The 13,952-nt window shown below is 38.8% G+C and overlaps 2 protein-coding genes and 2 long non-coding RNA genes across 4 annotated transcripts in view; 3 read left to right on the top strand and 1 right to left on the bottom strand.

Annotated features, from left to right (window-relative positions):
- The window catches only part of npy7r (neuropeptide Y receptor Y7), an 86,789-nt gene that overhangs the window by 15,512 nt on the left and 57,325 nt on the right, over positions 1–13,952 (bottom strand). The gene's annotated exons all lie outside the window — the stretch shown is intronic.
- Positions 156–2,561, top strand: LOC144025606 (uncharacterized). Its single transcript, XR_013284925.1, has 3 exons — positions 156–509; positions 879–965; positions 1,047–2,561. It is a non-coding gene; the product is annotated as an uncharacterized LOC144025606 (long non-coding RNA).
- Positions 3,141–5,977, top strand: trim105 (tripartite motif containing 105). Its single transcript, XM_077531825.1, has 3 exons — positions 3,141–3,208; positions 3,794–3,937; positions 4,883–5,977. The coding sequence occupies exons 1-3, from the start codon at positions 3,204–3,206 to the stop codon at positions 5,118–5,120; spliced, it is 387 nt and encodes a 128-aa protein (XP_077387951.1). The 5' UTR covers positions 3,141–3,203; the 3' UTR covers positions 5,121–5,977.
- Positions 8,076–13,792, top strand: LOC144026197 (uncharacterized). Its single transcript, XR_013285073.1, has 3 exons — positions 8,076–8,219; positions 9,331–9,551; positions 13,125–13,792. It is a non-coding gene; the product is annotated as an uncharacterized LOC144026197 (long non-coding RNA).

The raw sequence follows: 13,952 nt of genomic DNA on the forward strand, positions 1-13,952 counted from the left end.
GCCGAGGTGCGCCTGTGACGCCACCGACTGTGACGTCAAACGGAATGTAGCCAATCAAGAGGCGCCCTAACTGAAAAAGACGGAAGTGCGCGTATAGGTCGCTTGCACATCGTAATGCATCATGGGAGTTTTTCCTTCGGGCGCCATATTGGGTGTCCGCCGGTTCACAAGGTACACTCGCGAGTTACACGGTAGAGTTTATCAACCTGATGTAATTTTCGCAGTATTTTCACGATTTACCGGAAGATCAAAAACAACGATACAGGCAGAAGGTGTCTCTGTGTGGCGGGATTGATCCTAATTACGTCCTGACCAAGGGTGATTTTTTTTTTGACGGAGAAAGCTTGCTGGCCAAATGTGACATCTCTGGACATCTTTCCCTACCTCGTGTTGACAACATGCTCCATAACACGCCAACAAATCCCTGGAGGCTTACAATTATTTTGTAAGCGGGTGGATACAGAGTGTAAACTTTAACATCGCATCAGAAGAAACGGTTGCTGTTGCACGTAAGTAAACCACATGGTGTTGGTAATTCTGCACACAAAAATGTTGATTTGTTCTCAGGCTTCCTGTTATCATTGTGTTTACATGCACAGCTAGGTTTACCTGATGTGGTTTTTCTAACAATTTTATAACAGGCAAATATGGCAGAGCGTATAAGAATAAAAAGTAACTATGCACAGCCTCCCCGTGGCTTAATTAAATTTAATGCTACCCTTTCACTAGTTACATGTTACTTAATCAACTTATTCTAAATGGTTAAGGTTAACCACTCTCAGAGGACGTATTTTTAGTTTCAGTTTCCAGTACAATAAAACGTGTTCATGGTAACTACTGAGCATACTGACAGCTTTTCTTATGATCTCACGGTTAAGGAGGCTGTCACAACACCCAATTTCTGTCTGGTGCCAGATGGCAACAATTCCCATCACTTGTCACGACAACACCAATAGTATTACCAGGTATGTATGGCTTTACTTTTTGTAGTTTCTTATTTAATTCTATGTTTCATATTTTCATTACAATGTTTGTAATATTTTCAGATTCAGGCACAGATGAGTTTAACTGGACGGACTTCTGCGACTTTGTGGTGTGGACAAAGTGTGATTGAGCGAGTCCACCCAGATCGCTCGTTTTGGCCAGCTGGAAAAGCCAGAGTTTTTTCCCCCCAAAATCCCCTCCTTACCTGAACTGCTCGGGAGAGCATTTACTAGATCAGCAGTGGACTTCCAGTGTTCCTGCTCAGCCGCTGTCACCTACCACTTGCTCATGTACTTCAAAGATGCGGAATAAAGTAGTTTTTTGTGCTGCAGCAGATTGTAAAATCAAATGATATCACTTGACGTGTGCCAATCTAGACTGCCAAAAGGACAGTGGTTTTGTGACAAGTGTGAAACAAGGATTATTGGGAAAACTGTAACACAGTACTGGTACTTGTCTTACATTAAACAAATTTAAAAGAGAGCAACTTTTTCCTCTGTACATAGCATAATGAAAGTCATTGCGTACCCCATCAACATTACATCATACCGTCATCTCAGGATGGTAGGCACCTGTGCTAAAATAAACTACATTAATTAACAGTTCAATTTTTAACCCTGAAATTACTACATCTAATCATTATTCACTTCATTTTTTGTGCTTTTAGAAATAATAGAGATTTATGCCATTACTTTAAGAGGGACCATATTGCACATTGAGTCAAATCCTGTCATTTGTATTATGTATAGCTTTGTAAACAAACCCAACAATAGAATTTGTATAAACGCTGCCTTTATTAGCGCCAAACAAACAGTCGCATGTTGTCCTCCTCCAATGCTTTGATGCTCGCCTTCGTTACCATCATGTCATTGGCAATCAAGTCGGTGTGGCATGAGATCCCTAAAGAAAAAAATAAAGAAAAAAAATCACAAAAAAATACGGTACCAGTAATAGGTTTAATATAGTAAAGTAGTATAGTTTTTTTGTCAGTGTAAAAGAAATGTACACATTTTGTTGCATTTTTTAATGTATGAACATTGCTACAGGCAAATACTTATTTCTATAAACACTTCCAAATGTCTCTAAAATATAAGGTGCGTGTACACACACAAACAAACACATACATTCACTCATGCATACAATATATCATGTAATGAATTCTGAGTGGCATACCAGAGTCAATGATGTCAGCAGTACTTGAGGGTACAGGTTACTGGAGCCATCTGGCTGCATAACTGCAACAATCTCTGCCACTTCGAGTCGTCTTTTCTTTGCTTGTCTCTCCTGTGCACGTTCATATCTTGGCACCGACTGGGCTGAGACATAGATGTTGTAACTTGGGACCCAACTTTAATGTTGGAGCCCAGTCGGGATGATTGGACAGAAAAACGGGCGCAGGGCGACCTGTTAAAATAAACAAATATATAAACAAATAAAATATGGAAAGACTGGTTATTTTACCGCAGTAGGGTGGCCGTGAATAAGTTCTTTAGCATGATGTGTAGGCTACCGGGGGTCTGTTTTCTTGCATCAGCCCCTTCTGTCTCTTTTTTTTCCAAGTTTACATTTTGCCACCAAAAAACACGTTATCGGCATTAAAAGCCCAAGACTAATCAATCCAATTTCAGCAGTAAACACTTTGCACTGACACTACTTGGGTGAAAATGTTCGATGTTAGCTTTCGGCTAACGTCCGCTAGCCAGCTTGTACTACCGAACTTGCTTGCTCATGAATCCAAAACATAAGCAACTTGCCCATATATGGGCGGTCGAAACGTTATTAATCCTCATGCATTAAATAAAGGTAAACAAGCTTACCGCTCACAAAGTGATCGCTGCACACACGAGCCCAAAGTAACGACTTCCCTCCGGAGTCCGCACTCCTCTGTCTCCAGGCCCTGGTTCCTAATTATTTTCGGAATTCGGAAAAAAGACCGACCATTTTCCCCCTTGGCTTTGTTCGAACAGCCAACGATACAGCAACAATGTACCATTTTAAACGCAGAAAACAAACGTGATAGATACGTGTTAGACCGAATCGCTACGTAAATGGAGGCCACCCAGCATGGCGACTACGAGAAATCCGAGGCGGAAGTGACGACATGTGCAAGCGACCTATACAAAAACAACAAGCATATCAGAAGGAGTGGAACCGTCACTTGCCTTCGGTGCCGGTTGGCGTGGGTTCGCTCCTCCGCCTGGGAGGCCCATGTGGCTTATATGAAGTAGGCTTGTGTGAGTGATTGATTAAAAAAAAAAAACAAAAACAAAAAAAACAAGCATATTAGAAAGCATGTCCGACCAGAAACAGAAAGTTGTTGTTTGTTTTTTTGTTCCCCCCCCCCCCCCCTTCCGGTTTGATTAGATCACGTATAATCATTGTTGACCATTGTTGAGATGATAATCTTTATATTTGTGAGGGAGCTGTGATGAGATTATCTGCGCACCTTACACACAATACGACCAAAGCTGTTAAATGCCTGATTTTTTTAAAAATCTTTTTGTGTGGCATCTGACAAAGATAAAAAATCTTTTAAGATTTGAAAAATCCTTTTATGTGTACCAGGCTTAACCAAGCACTGCGAGACAAGGAAAAACAACACACCAACATGATAAAGAGTAGATTAGATGCATGCACACGCATACACACACACACTAGTTAGGGTTTTTTTTTTTTTTTTTTTTTTTTTTTTTTTTTCAGTATCACAAACTTGAGTGCTTGGGGATGCACATACAGTACCTGCATTATTATTATTATGTATTGCTATATGCTCTGCCTGTGTCTCACACTGTTTGTTTCTCACTTCCAGCCACCTAACACTCACTTCTCTTCCCTGCTGCGTCCTCTTTTTTTTGACAACCAATGACTCCCAAGTCGTCTGGCTCGCTCTCTGTGGCGCTCTCGACTTCTCTTCAGCGGCATCATCTTGCTCTGTTTGGTGTCGAAATAGGAGGTAGTCATTTTTTTTTTTTTTTTAATACAGGGGAAAAATGGAGCGAAATGCCTAACATTGACAAACATTTCAGTAAGCCAGACTATAAACAACATTTACTAAAATAGGCTACAGGTGCAGGTATGCTTGATTTTGTGTTGTGGTGATATTATCTTATGTTAGCTAGAAGCAGGTTAAATGTATTCTATGACGAAAATCGTAGCCCCTTCCATGCCTAAATTGGTCAGGTAAACACTTGAATTCAAATCTTTGTTTTCATTTAATTAAAATGGTCATGAAATTATTTTTGTACTAATCAAAATCAATTAAATTATAATTACCTGATGTGTTCATTTTTAATTATATGAAACATTAATTTGGTTTGTTGTGTTCCTGTACTTCAATAATTAATGTGACAAAATCATGACAAAATTCATTAGAATTTGAAGTGTCGGAAAATATGAATCATCCTGGCTTGTCAAAGTAACATCACAAGGGACCTTCCAAACCAGAACAGTCAACCAGTTACTTTGGCACAAATATGGAAAAATATATAACACATATGGCCATTTGGATTTGAAAAATTGCCTTACTCATATAAAGTTTTTGAAGGGGGGCTCATCTACTGTAAACCATAACCTCATAAAAAATGGAAGCAAAAACAAAAGTGTTGCATTTATATTTTTGTTGTATATTTTGTAGCCTTTATAAGGGTTGCTAGTGGGCTAAAAGCTTAACAAATCAATTGAGACTATGTTCTCAATGACAGATCATCTGATTCAATTTCAGATAGTTGTGTATATTGGAAGCAGAAATACATTTTTATTTTGTACAGGTGCATTCCTTGTGCTATCTTCCGATGTATCTAACACCTCTCGTGTTATTATTGTTTGTCCTTTTATTTCTTGTGACAAATCAAGTTTAAATAAACAAGATGTGTGTCTGTAAATCTCTCTCTCTCTCTAGCTTGGAGAAAGTGTTCCTTCATCATGGCTGTTCTGCAACACCATCAGTTCCGCAACCCAGCAAAGGAAACATCCGAGAGAAGCTGACACGTGCCATTTGCTGCGACCTTTTCCAGGAGCTCGTATGGATCTCCAGATACTGGAGGGCAACGCGGAGGCCCGTGACCTGGCCGCAGTGCCTTCCGGAGTTCATGTACCAGTACTACGACACATCTACCATGGTGGAGAAGTCAGTGTGATGGTTTGGGTTGGGTTTTGGTTTGTTTTTTTTATTTTTGCTTTTGTCATGGTGCTAGTTTTGAGTGGGTTTTGTTTGATTTTGTCATCATGTTTCTTTAAGTTTCTGTTATGATCTGTGTCATGTTCTGGTTTCCTTGTCTCGTCAAGCATTGTTCTGCCCACCTCTATTTGCCCGCCTTCCTCCTGTGTCAACCAATCAGCACCCTCTGCCACTTGTGTCTTGCCTGTCATGACCGTGTTTTGCCTGTGTGGTATTTGGGGCCAGGGTTATGTTTGGGTCATGACCGTGTGGTCAAGTGTCTGTTTTGAACTGATGTAACAGCATCTAGTTTCAACTGGTAATATGCTATGTGATGTCAGAATGCAAAGGTATGTTTGGGTCATGCAAGGGTTATTTGGGTCATGACCGTGTGGTCAAGCGTCTGTTTTGAACTGATGTAACAGCATCTAGTTTCAACTGGTAATATGCTATGTGATGTCAGAATGCAAAGGTATGTTTGGGTCATGCAAGGGTTATGCTTGGGTCATGACCGTGTGGTCAAGCGTCTGTTTTGAACTGATGTAACAGCATCTAGTTTCAACTGGTAATACGCTATGTAACGTCATAATCTATGTGATGTCAAGAATCCTTAATCTCTTTATCTAGTCAACAGCCAATCAGATAATTCCATGTCAGTCCTGTTACCCACATGTCTAGCCACAACCAATCAGATCGATTCACTGTCTATTTAAGTCTGTCTGAGAAGGGTGTGTTTTGTCAGATTATTACCACTGTTCCTCTGTGCAACTCTCACTATTTCTCGCCTAGTCAAGTTTGTTCCACGCCTCTCGATGTGAATAAATAGTTAAAATCTTATTTGTGCCCAGCTGTGTCTCGTTGTTTTCATTAGTGTGTTTGTATTTATGCTGCAAAAACAATAAATGAACCAAAATTATGAGAATATAAGTTTGCTGGAGTTCAAAAATGAGTTTTAAGAACAAAAATGATAAACAATTTATCACTATCCGCCATTTTGGTTGTTTACTTTCGCCCCGAACGCTTTCAGGTCGGAACTGGGAAAAAACAACTCGGATATATCCGACTTCCGACCATCCTCGAATGCAGCAATAGTCTCTTGTCTCCCCTCTGTCTGCGTAGATTCATTGTTGTTTTCCCCTGTCATAGTGCAGTTATTTTTTTTTTTTTGCCTTGTCGTTCCCCCCACATCTTGCATTGCTTACCTTTTGGAGTTCGCTTTTGTTTTGGTTAATTAAATTCCCTTTTAACCTCTGCCTCCTCGCACTGCTTCTTTGCATTTTGGTCCACAACCACACCTGAAACCCGACAGTCGTCAGCTAGGACACTTAGATCAATAATGGTGATGTTAGCCCACAAGCATCACAAGGATCATTTTCCTCGAGTTTCTTTTTTTTTTTTTTTTACATTTTTTTTTACCCAAAGCATGCATTTCGCACAAGAAAATGAAAATGTCGCAAAAAAGTATGATTTCTGAAATAATTATAATCTCATCTCAATTTAGTCGCAAATGTGGATGAAATAGTATTTGCGATACCTTTCCGTCAACAATAAAATGAGACCACGTGTTTTTAGCGCTCCTTCTCCATTTCCTCTGCGGCTCCAGTTGGCTTGCGCCTTTCTCACTCCCTGAGCGCTTTGCTCCCAGAGAAACAAGAAGCACGCAGTGAAATCTGGAAACGTTTTGGGTACCTTGTCAACAGCCAGAGCAAGCCGACAGACATGACAAAGCCCGTCTGCAAAGCTTACTATTAAGCTCCTCAGGCAAGAGGAGGGATCACTTTGGATACTGACGAAGCATATTTTCCACGTTTCGAAGGATGCACACAAATAATAATGAGTGCAGACTCTCTAAAAATGTTAAATTTAGATATGAAAGTAAATATTAAAGTTTATAAAGCATATTTTATCTATCTAAGCACCATTCTTGGCTCACAAACTAAGTAACTCAAGGCAGCTTTCCAGGTTGTTTTTTTTTGAGGATGTCAGAAATTATGTTTCTGACGATGCAAATAAATAAATAAATAAATGAAGAGACCAGCAGCTGAGTTCCTGCCTTGATCAGATGCCAGTGTATAATGCTGAACTGCATTCCAGTTGGACAACATGCCTGGGAGAAATTGTTGAATGTAAGATAGGGCAAAAAAACAACCAAAAAAAAAAAAAGCCTGCTGTTCACCATCATGCATGAGAGGAAATGAGAGTTAGAAGAGGCAATTAGAGCTGTTGAGGGTGTGAGCCATTCCAACTAGGAAGTCAGTTCTTGTACAAACCAAAAAAGAAAGAAAGGAAAAAAAAACGATAAAAAAAAACTTACCTGGTGGACAAAATCTCACCTCACCTAGCTACGCGTTGCATATTTTGTGCATTTCAGCCTCAAGGTGTGCCTCAGATCGAGTTCAGCAAATTCACGAAAAACAAACAAAAACAGAAAAATTTGAATTTCCACGTTTTAGCTTTTCTCCATTGTGTCGTTTCCGAAAATATGAGGAATTTTCATAGTATAAGTTGCTTACCGTATTTTTTTCTTATATTCACCAATTATCCTATAGTTCTTTGTATGACACTTAAGAACGTTAACATTACTTAAAAATTGCCTGTAGACTTTTATGATGTTATATTTTTTTTTTCACATTTATATCACATACGCAATTAGAACATGTCATCTAATCGTAGTGAACAGAATGTGTTTGACTTTGACGTTTCCCCTGGCGCTGTTACAAGCCTCACATATCTCGTTTACTTAAAGCAAGCTCATCAAAACATCCCTTTGTATAATAGACATTCACCATAACTTAAACACAGACACAAGGGCACAGAGAGAGTGCTAAAAATAACCATTTTTGTACTTCTAATCCAACCTTCGCGTACTTTTGAGGTGGTTTTATAAACGGCAGAAATGAAAGCGATAACCTTTAAAAGTTGGTCACCGTCAGAATCGATTTTGCGTTTTCACTTGACTCGGCTGAATGAGGCGCACTTATGTCTTTGTTGTAGCGCTGATCGCGATATCTTTTGTTGCGCAGAAACAGCTGAAAGGCAGCGCGGAGCCATCGCCTGAGGAAAAAAAGACGGCTTCATGGTGAGTACCACATTAAGGTGCACTCTTGCAGAGCACTTAGAAGATAAGAATGCATTCGTACCTCCATTATGGCTGTTTACAGTATGTCATTGTATGTATGTAATGATATTTGCTGACACAGTAAGTGACGCGTGCTTTGATGTGTACGAGGACTGTTTTACAGCTTGTTTGGTTATATGGTAGGTTTGTGTTAAAAAAGTAAATGGGAATTTGTCACGTCAAAATTTTAAATGACCAAAGTGCATTTAGGCTGTATGCAAATGAAAACACATTATGTGTGATACAGCGCCAATGCTCAATATGATGACCGGGAATTGCCCGACCCTTTGTAAACATTCTCTAGTTGTTTGACAAGCAGACCCGCGAGTCTAAGAATGAATTCATGACACTTTCCTCGCATGTGTACTTAAACACTCTCAGAATAACATCATAGTATTCATTAGGGGTGTTAAAAAAAATCGATTCGGCGATATATCGCGATACTACATCGCGCGATTCTCGGATCGATTCAATTAAAAAAAAATCGATTATTTATTTATTTATTCTTTTTAAGAGCTCAGAATTGTTCATTCGGTAGTCTTACCGATTCAACGTCTTATCATCATTGCCTTTTTTTTTTTTTTTTTTTGTGTGTGTGTGTGAATCGATTTTTAAACTTCAATTTTTAATGGAAAAATATTCAACAAAACGTCTGACTTCGGGTTAGGATTCAAACCTTGAGCATGGAAGAATGTTATATGAACGGAACATTAAGCCTTAATATTTTATTTTAATGCTGTTCAAACATGAAACAGATTACAACCTCTATAAGACTGAAATTTCAGATAAATAAATAATACATTTTCATATAAATCTTACACTCTACAAGCTTACTGATTAGTATTTTCTAAATTTGAATGAAAAAAAATCGCAACAATCGACTTATAAATTCGTATCGGGATTAATCGGTATCGAATCGAATCGTGACCTGTGAATCGTGATACGAATCGAATCGTCAGGTACTAGGAAAATCACACCCCTAATATTCATAGTATTAGTAATTCCTCACTGTAATAAAAAATGCATCGTGATGAGCCGCATCAATGATCCCAGCGGCCTGCCTTTATTCCAGCGAATCGCAGAAGATCTGCAGGCCCCCATACCAACCCTCCATCAGATCCTGCATGATGAGGAGGCCTCTCTGTTGGAGCACTTGAAGACGGAGATGGAGAAAGTCCAGCGTCGTGTGGAGCGCATCGAAAAGATGGAGGAAAATATGACGGGCGCTGCAGCAGGCGTGAGCCGCCGTGGAGGTTTCAGCCATGGTTGAGTTGAGACGTTAATGGCAAAATGGTGCGTAAAATAAGTCAAGTGTGTCACTCTGTGACAATATTCCGCAGGATTACTTGCGGTTAGACCTCCATTTGTCTTTAGTCTTAAAGGAATTTTGTTTTCCGAGCCAAGCAAGCGCTTTATTGATTTTAAATAGGAGACAATCTGACTCAGTCAAAACGATCTGTCAGATGATCTGTCAAAGAACCCGAGTGAGGCTCAATCCAAGATGCGGAAGAAAAACAGGACATGTAAGGTTACAAAATTCTGGACACTGATTAATACTGCATTTGTGAAATACGAATTAAGCAGCAAAATCCACCTGTCTTCATCTCACTCAGGGGGGCGGCCATCTTGCCACTTGCTGTCAACTGAAAATGACATCGCTTGTTCAAGGCTCAGATGACGACCAATTACGGTTCACGTTTTCTGAGTTTGATTACGTGACATTCACAAGCTGAGCCGTGATTGGTCGTTAACCTGAACCCTGAGCAACTGTGATGTCATTTCCAGTCGACAGCAAGTAGCAAAATGGCCGCCCCTTGAGATGGATAAAAATGGGTGGAATTTGATGCTTTATTCATATGCCACTACATAAAACATATTACAAATATTTTTTGGGGTTGACTTTAAGTCAAAAGTATTAAATTATATGAGACAGTACTTATTTTTATTACTTGGCACATGAAATATTTCCCCTCTTTTATCAACTTTGATAGTGCTCGAACTGAAAATAGAAAGAAAAAAAAAAAGATGTGTTTCATGTCATTTGAGATCTAGTTAGTGCTGGCCTGACTTTCATGTTATCAAACTATTGAAATAAAAAGTAAAAAAAGTAACAAAAAATATATACTCAAAATGTTTATTCATTTTCTTGTTTTTCTTATCTTATTCTTTACTATATGACCAATTTTTGTTTCATGTACAGCACTTTGTATACAGCAATGCTTGTTTTAAAGTGCTTTATAAATAAATTAGAGTTGAGTTGAGAGTTGAGTTGTGAACTGACCACTGAAAAATGCTAAATCAGCTGAAGTACATTTTCAGTAAATAACTGAAAGTTTAAAATATCTGTGTTGAAACAAAAGTCAATAAAAGAGTCGTCATAAAAATACAAACTCAAGTAAAGATACTTGAAAAAAATTGCTAAAGTACAATAACAAACAGCAAACTCGACACCGGACGATATAACTGAGATTCAAACCCAGAACCTCACAACTGTGCCGAACCACTATTTCACTGTACTGTCACATTCAGAAATGCACACAATAATATCTTAAAGGCAGGGTCTTCTGTTTTCACTCAGGAAAATGCCCTTTATAAATACAGGATGTATAGCCACGAATTCCTTCTCAATCGACACCTCTGGGCTTCTGTTAATGTCTGGTGGTGATTTTTTCACCCCGCCCGTATTTTTCCATTTTGTGTTTGTTTTGTCAACAGTGGAACGTTTCTGTTTAACCCTCCAACCAATCACAGAGCGGGGGGGGGGGGGGGGTTGTCACTCACTGTCGGCAGACGGGCGAATTTGTTGGCTGCATGACGTCACTCTTGCGGCAACTTGACAGCACGCACAGATTTTTTTTCCCCACTCACTCAAGCTTGTGTGAGTGAGTGTGTGAGTGAGTGAGTGAGTGAGTGAGTGAGTGAGTGAGTGAGTGAGTGAGTGAGTGAACAAAAAAAATAATCCGTGCGTACTGTCAAGTTGCCACCCGGCCCCATCTGGCAACAGTGAGTGACAACCATACCCCCCTCACCGCCACCCCCTCACTCTGCGATTGGCTGGAGGGTGAAACAACTGTCTGTCCACAGAAACGTCCCGCTGTTGACAAAACAAACACAAAATGGCAAAATGGCAAAATACAGGATGAGGGGGGTGGGGGTTTAGAAAAAAATCACCACCACACATTAACAGAAACCCAGAGGTGTCTATTGAGAAGGAATTCGTGGCTATACATCCTGTATTTATAAAGTGTATTTTCCTGAGTGAAAACGGAAGACCCTGCCTTCAACAGAAAATGCAACTGGGTTCAACTTGTTTAAATTTAGACTTATTCCTCCACAAAATGGTGGTCGAATATCTAAACAGTCTCATCAAAGATGAAAATGGAAATAATAATAATCCATATCAAAACGTAATACCATACATTTAAGCATTCTTACCAGTCCTTCAAGTCTACTGTTTTAGTCAAACACAGTTTTCCTTTTAATGGCAAAGGCGCCTTTCGAAGTTGAGTTGCATCTCATTTGTCAACATTTAACGTTTACATTCATTTAAAAACAAAAACACTTTATTGTCAGTGTGCTATTTGTCCAACTATCTCCAAAATACTCATGGAAGGTGGAAAATAACTGAAATATTCTGCCCTATTCAAATCATGTTTTTCCAACTAGTGCTTTTCCAGAGGTAATGTTCCTTTCCTCCCTGCAAGCAAGCGATTGCCTGGCGGGGAACAACACACTGTCGCGTGTCCTTTCAGGTTTTGAAAATATTCCATATCCTATTTCTGTCTGACTTATCCTAATTCCGGGAATGCTCCTGTACAATAATGGTGCGGCAGGAGCACATTTCAGAGTGTTCCTTGGTAAAAAAATAAAATAAAATAAAATTCTGTGGGAGAAAAGAGTGCCGGAGTGTAAGCTTTCCAAATCAAGAGCTCAATTACCAAGATTTGACAATTGAAGTGCGACCTCCCGCCGCTCTGAAAACTGCTGGAGTAGCAGAAAACGCTGAATGCTGCTGCCTCAACGAAGGTCAGAAAAGAAATATGTGCCTTCCTCGTGGGCAGCGGAGTGCTTGGTGAAATAATCCCTTGTCAGGACAATAAACGAGCAGACGGGACTTGAATATTTGAAGTTTTATTTTAGTTTTGACGCATCGATGAAACTCCTTGTGTTCTTTGCAGAATGCAGAATGTTGAAGAAAACTTTGATGAGTCATCTTTTTCATCTCATTCACTCCCAGCCAGTTTCACTGCCCTTCGCTCCCGGCTGTTTTACTGGAAGGCCCACAGAATATTGTGTTCTATTGCTATAAAAACATGGAACGTACCAAAAGAAAGATTAGACTCTCTTCTTTCATCAGGAATTAAACATATATTTGTATCTGTTTCTGTTATGGATCAATTAGCATTAGAATATAGCTAGGTTTCATCATTATTCACAAATCTGTTAAAAACACTTGGGAAACGAGCTTGTTGCAACATGGTTGATCTCTTATACTCTGCTGCCACCTGCTGTCCGTTTTTCTAATAACTACCATTGCTTTAAGCAACCTCTTCAGGTCAGAGGCTGCATCAAAGCCTTCTGTATGCTTGAGCATAAAAAACAAAAAACAAAAAAACGTATAATTACGTCTTTGGGACCATGTCAAGTTTTTGTTGCTATTTGAGTTGTCAGTCACTAATGGAAGTTTTTTTTTTTTTCTTTAATTGTCTCTTCTGTAAATCCCACTGCTCAGGTATGTTTTCATTTTGTTGACTAGTGGGTTGCGTTAATGAAATTAAATGTATTATTATTATTATTATTATTATTATTATTATTATTATTATTATTAATTAATTTAATTTAAAAACATATCTGTCTCTGTTACAGGTGCCACATGGAGAAAGGTGTTCAATCAGGTGATCATTTTTTTGTGTGCTTCATTAGATCCGGACTGAATACGATCTCCTTCCACAAAGGGAGTTAATTGCCGCGAAGAAAATTGCTATGGTGTCAAAACCTAAAGAGGTAGATGGACGACGCTAATGAATTTATTGTTCCACTGACTGGCGATGTTTTCAATTTAGAAAGCCATTACATCAAATATTATCAGTGCAGCAAGTTAATGGATTCTTTCACCTGAAAGGTCTCTCGCCATTAACTTTCAATGTGAAGACAGAGCAACAGAGCTTCTAATACAAAACCGCTGGCAGCGGAATGTGATGGCGTCATCAAACACGTATCCAGTGTCGTGGGAAACGGCCTCGCCCGACACCCAGCCTGCTCGAAGTCCGCCACAAGTCCAAGTGCGACCCAAGTGTGGCGTCAGAATAGCTCCACAACAACTGCAACTAAATTTGATATTTTTTCCCGCTAGCTAAATCAAATCATAAAAATGAGAGTGCTTTGTAAAATTAATTATACATTTAAAAAAATAAATAACATTTGTATATAAATGAATTTAAAACCAACTATAACTATACTGTATATAAAAAACTAAAACTAATACAAATTAAACTAAAAAGATTTTCAAAGAAATAAAAACTACTAAAAACTAACAAACCCGCTCTAAAAAATGACTTTAAAAATGAGTCAAAATGAAAAAAACTACTACAAACTAACAAACCCACTCTAAAAAATGACTTTAAAAAAGAGTCAAAATGAAATAAAAAAAATAAAATAAAAACTACTAAAAACTAACAAACCCACTCTAAAAAA

Source organism: Festucalex cinctus, chromosome 9 (genome assembly GCF_051991245.1).
Source record: "Festucalex cinctus isolate MCC-2025b chromosome 9, RoL_Fcin_1.0, whole genome shotgun sequence".
Taxonomy (NCBI): domain Eukaryota; kingdom Metazoa; phylum Chordata; class Actinopteri; order Syngnathiformes; family Syngnathidae; genus Festucalex; species Festucalex cinctus.

What these genes read in the sequence shown, in the direction of transcription:
- trim105 (XM_077531825.1), top strand. An exon ending in GTTTGGTGTCGAAATAGGAG is followed by an intron (nt 3,938 to 4,882) that starts GTAGTCATTTTT and finishes CTCTCTCTCTAG; the next exon opens with CTTGGAGAAAGTGTTCCTTC.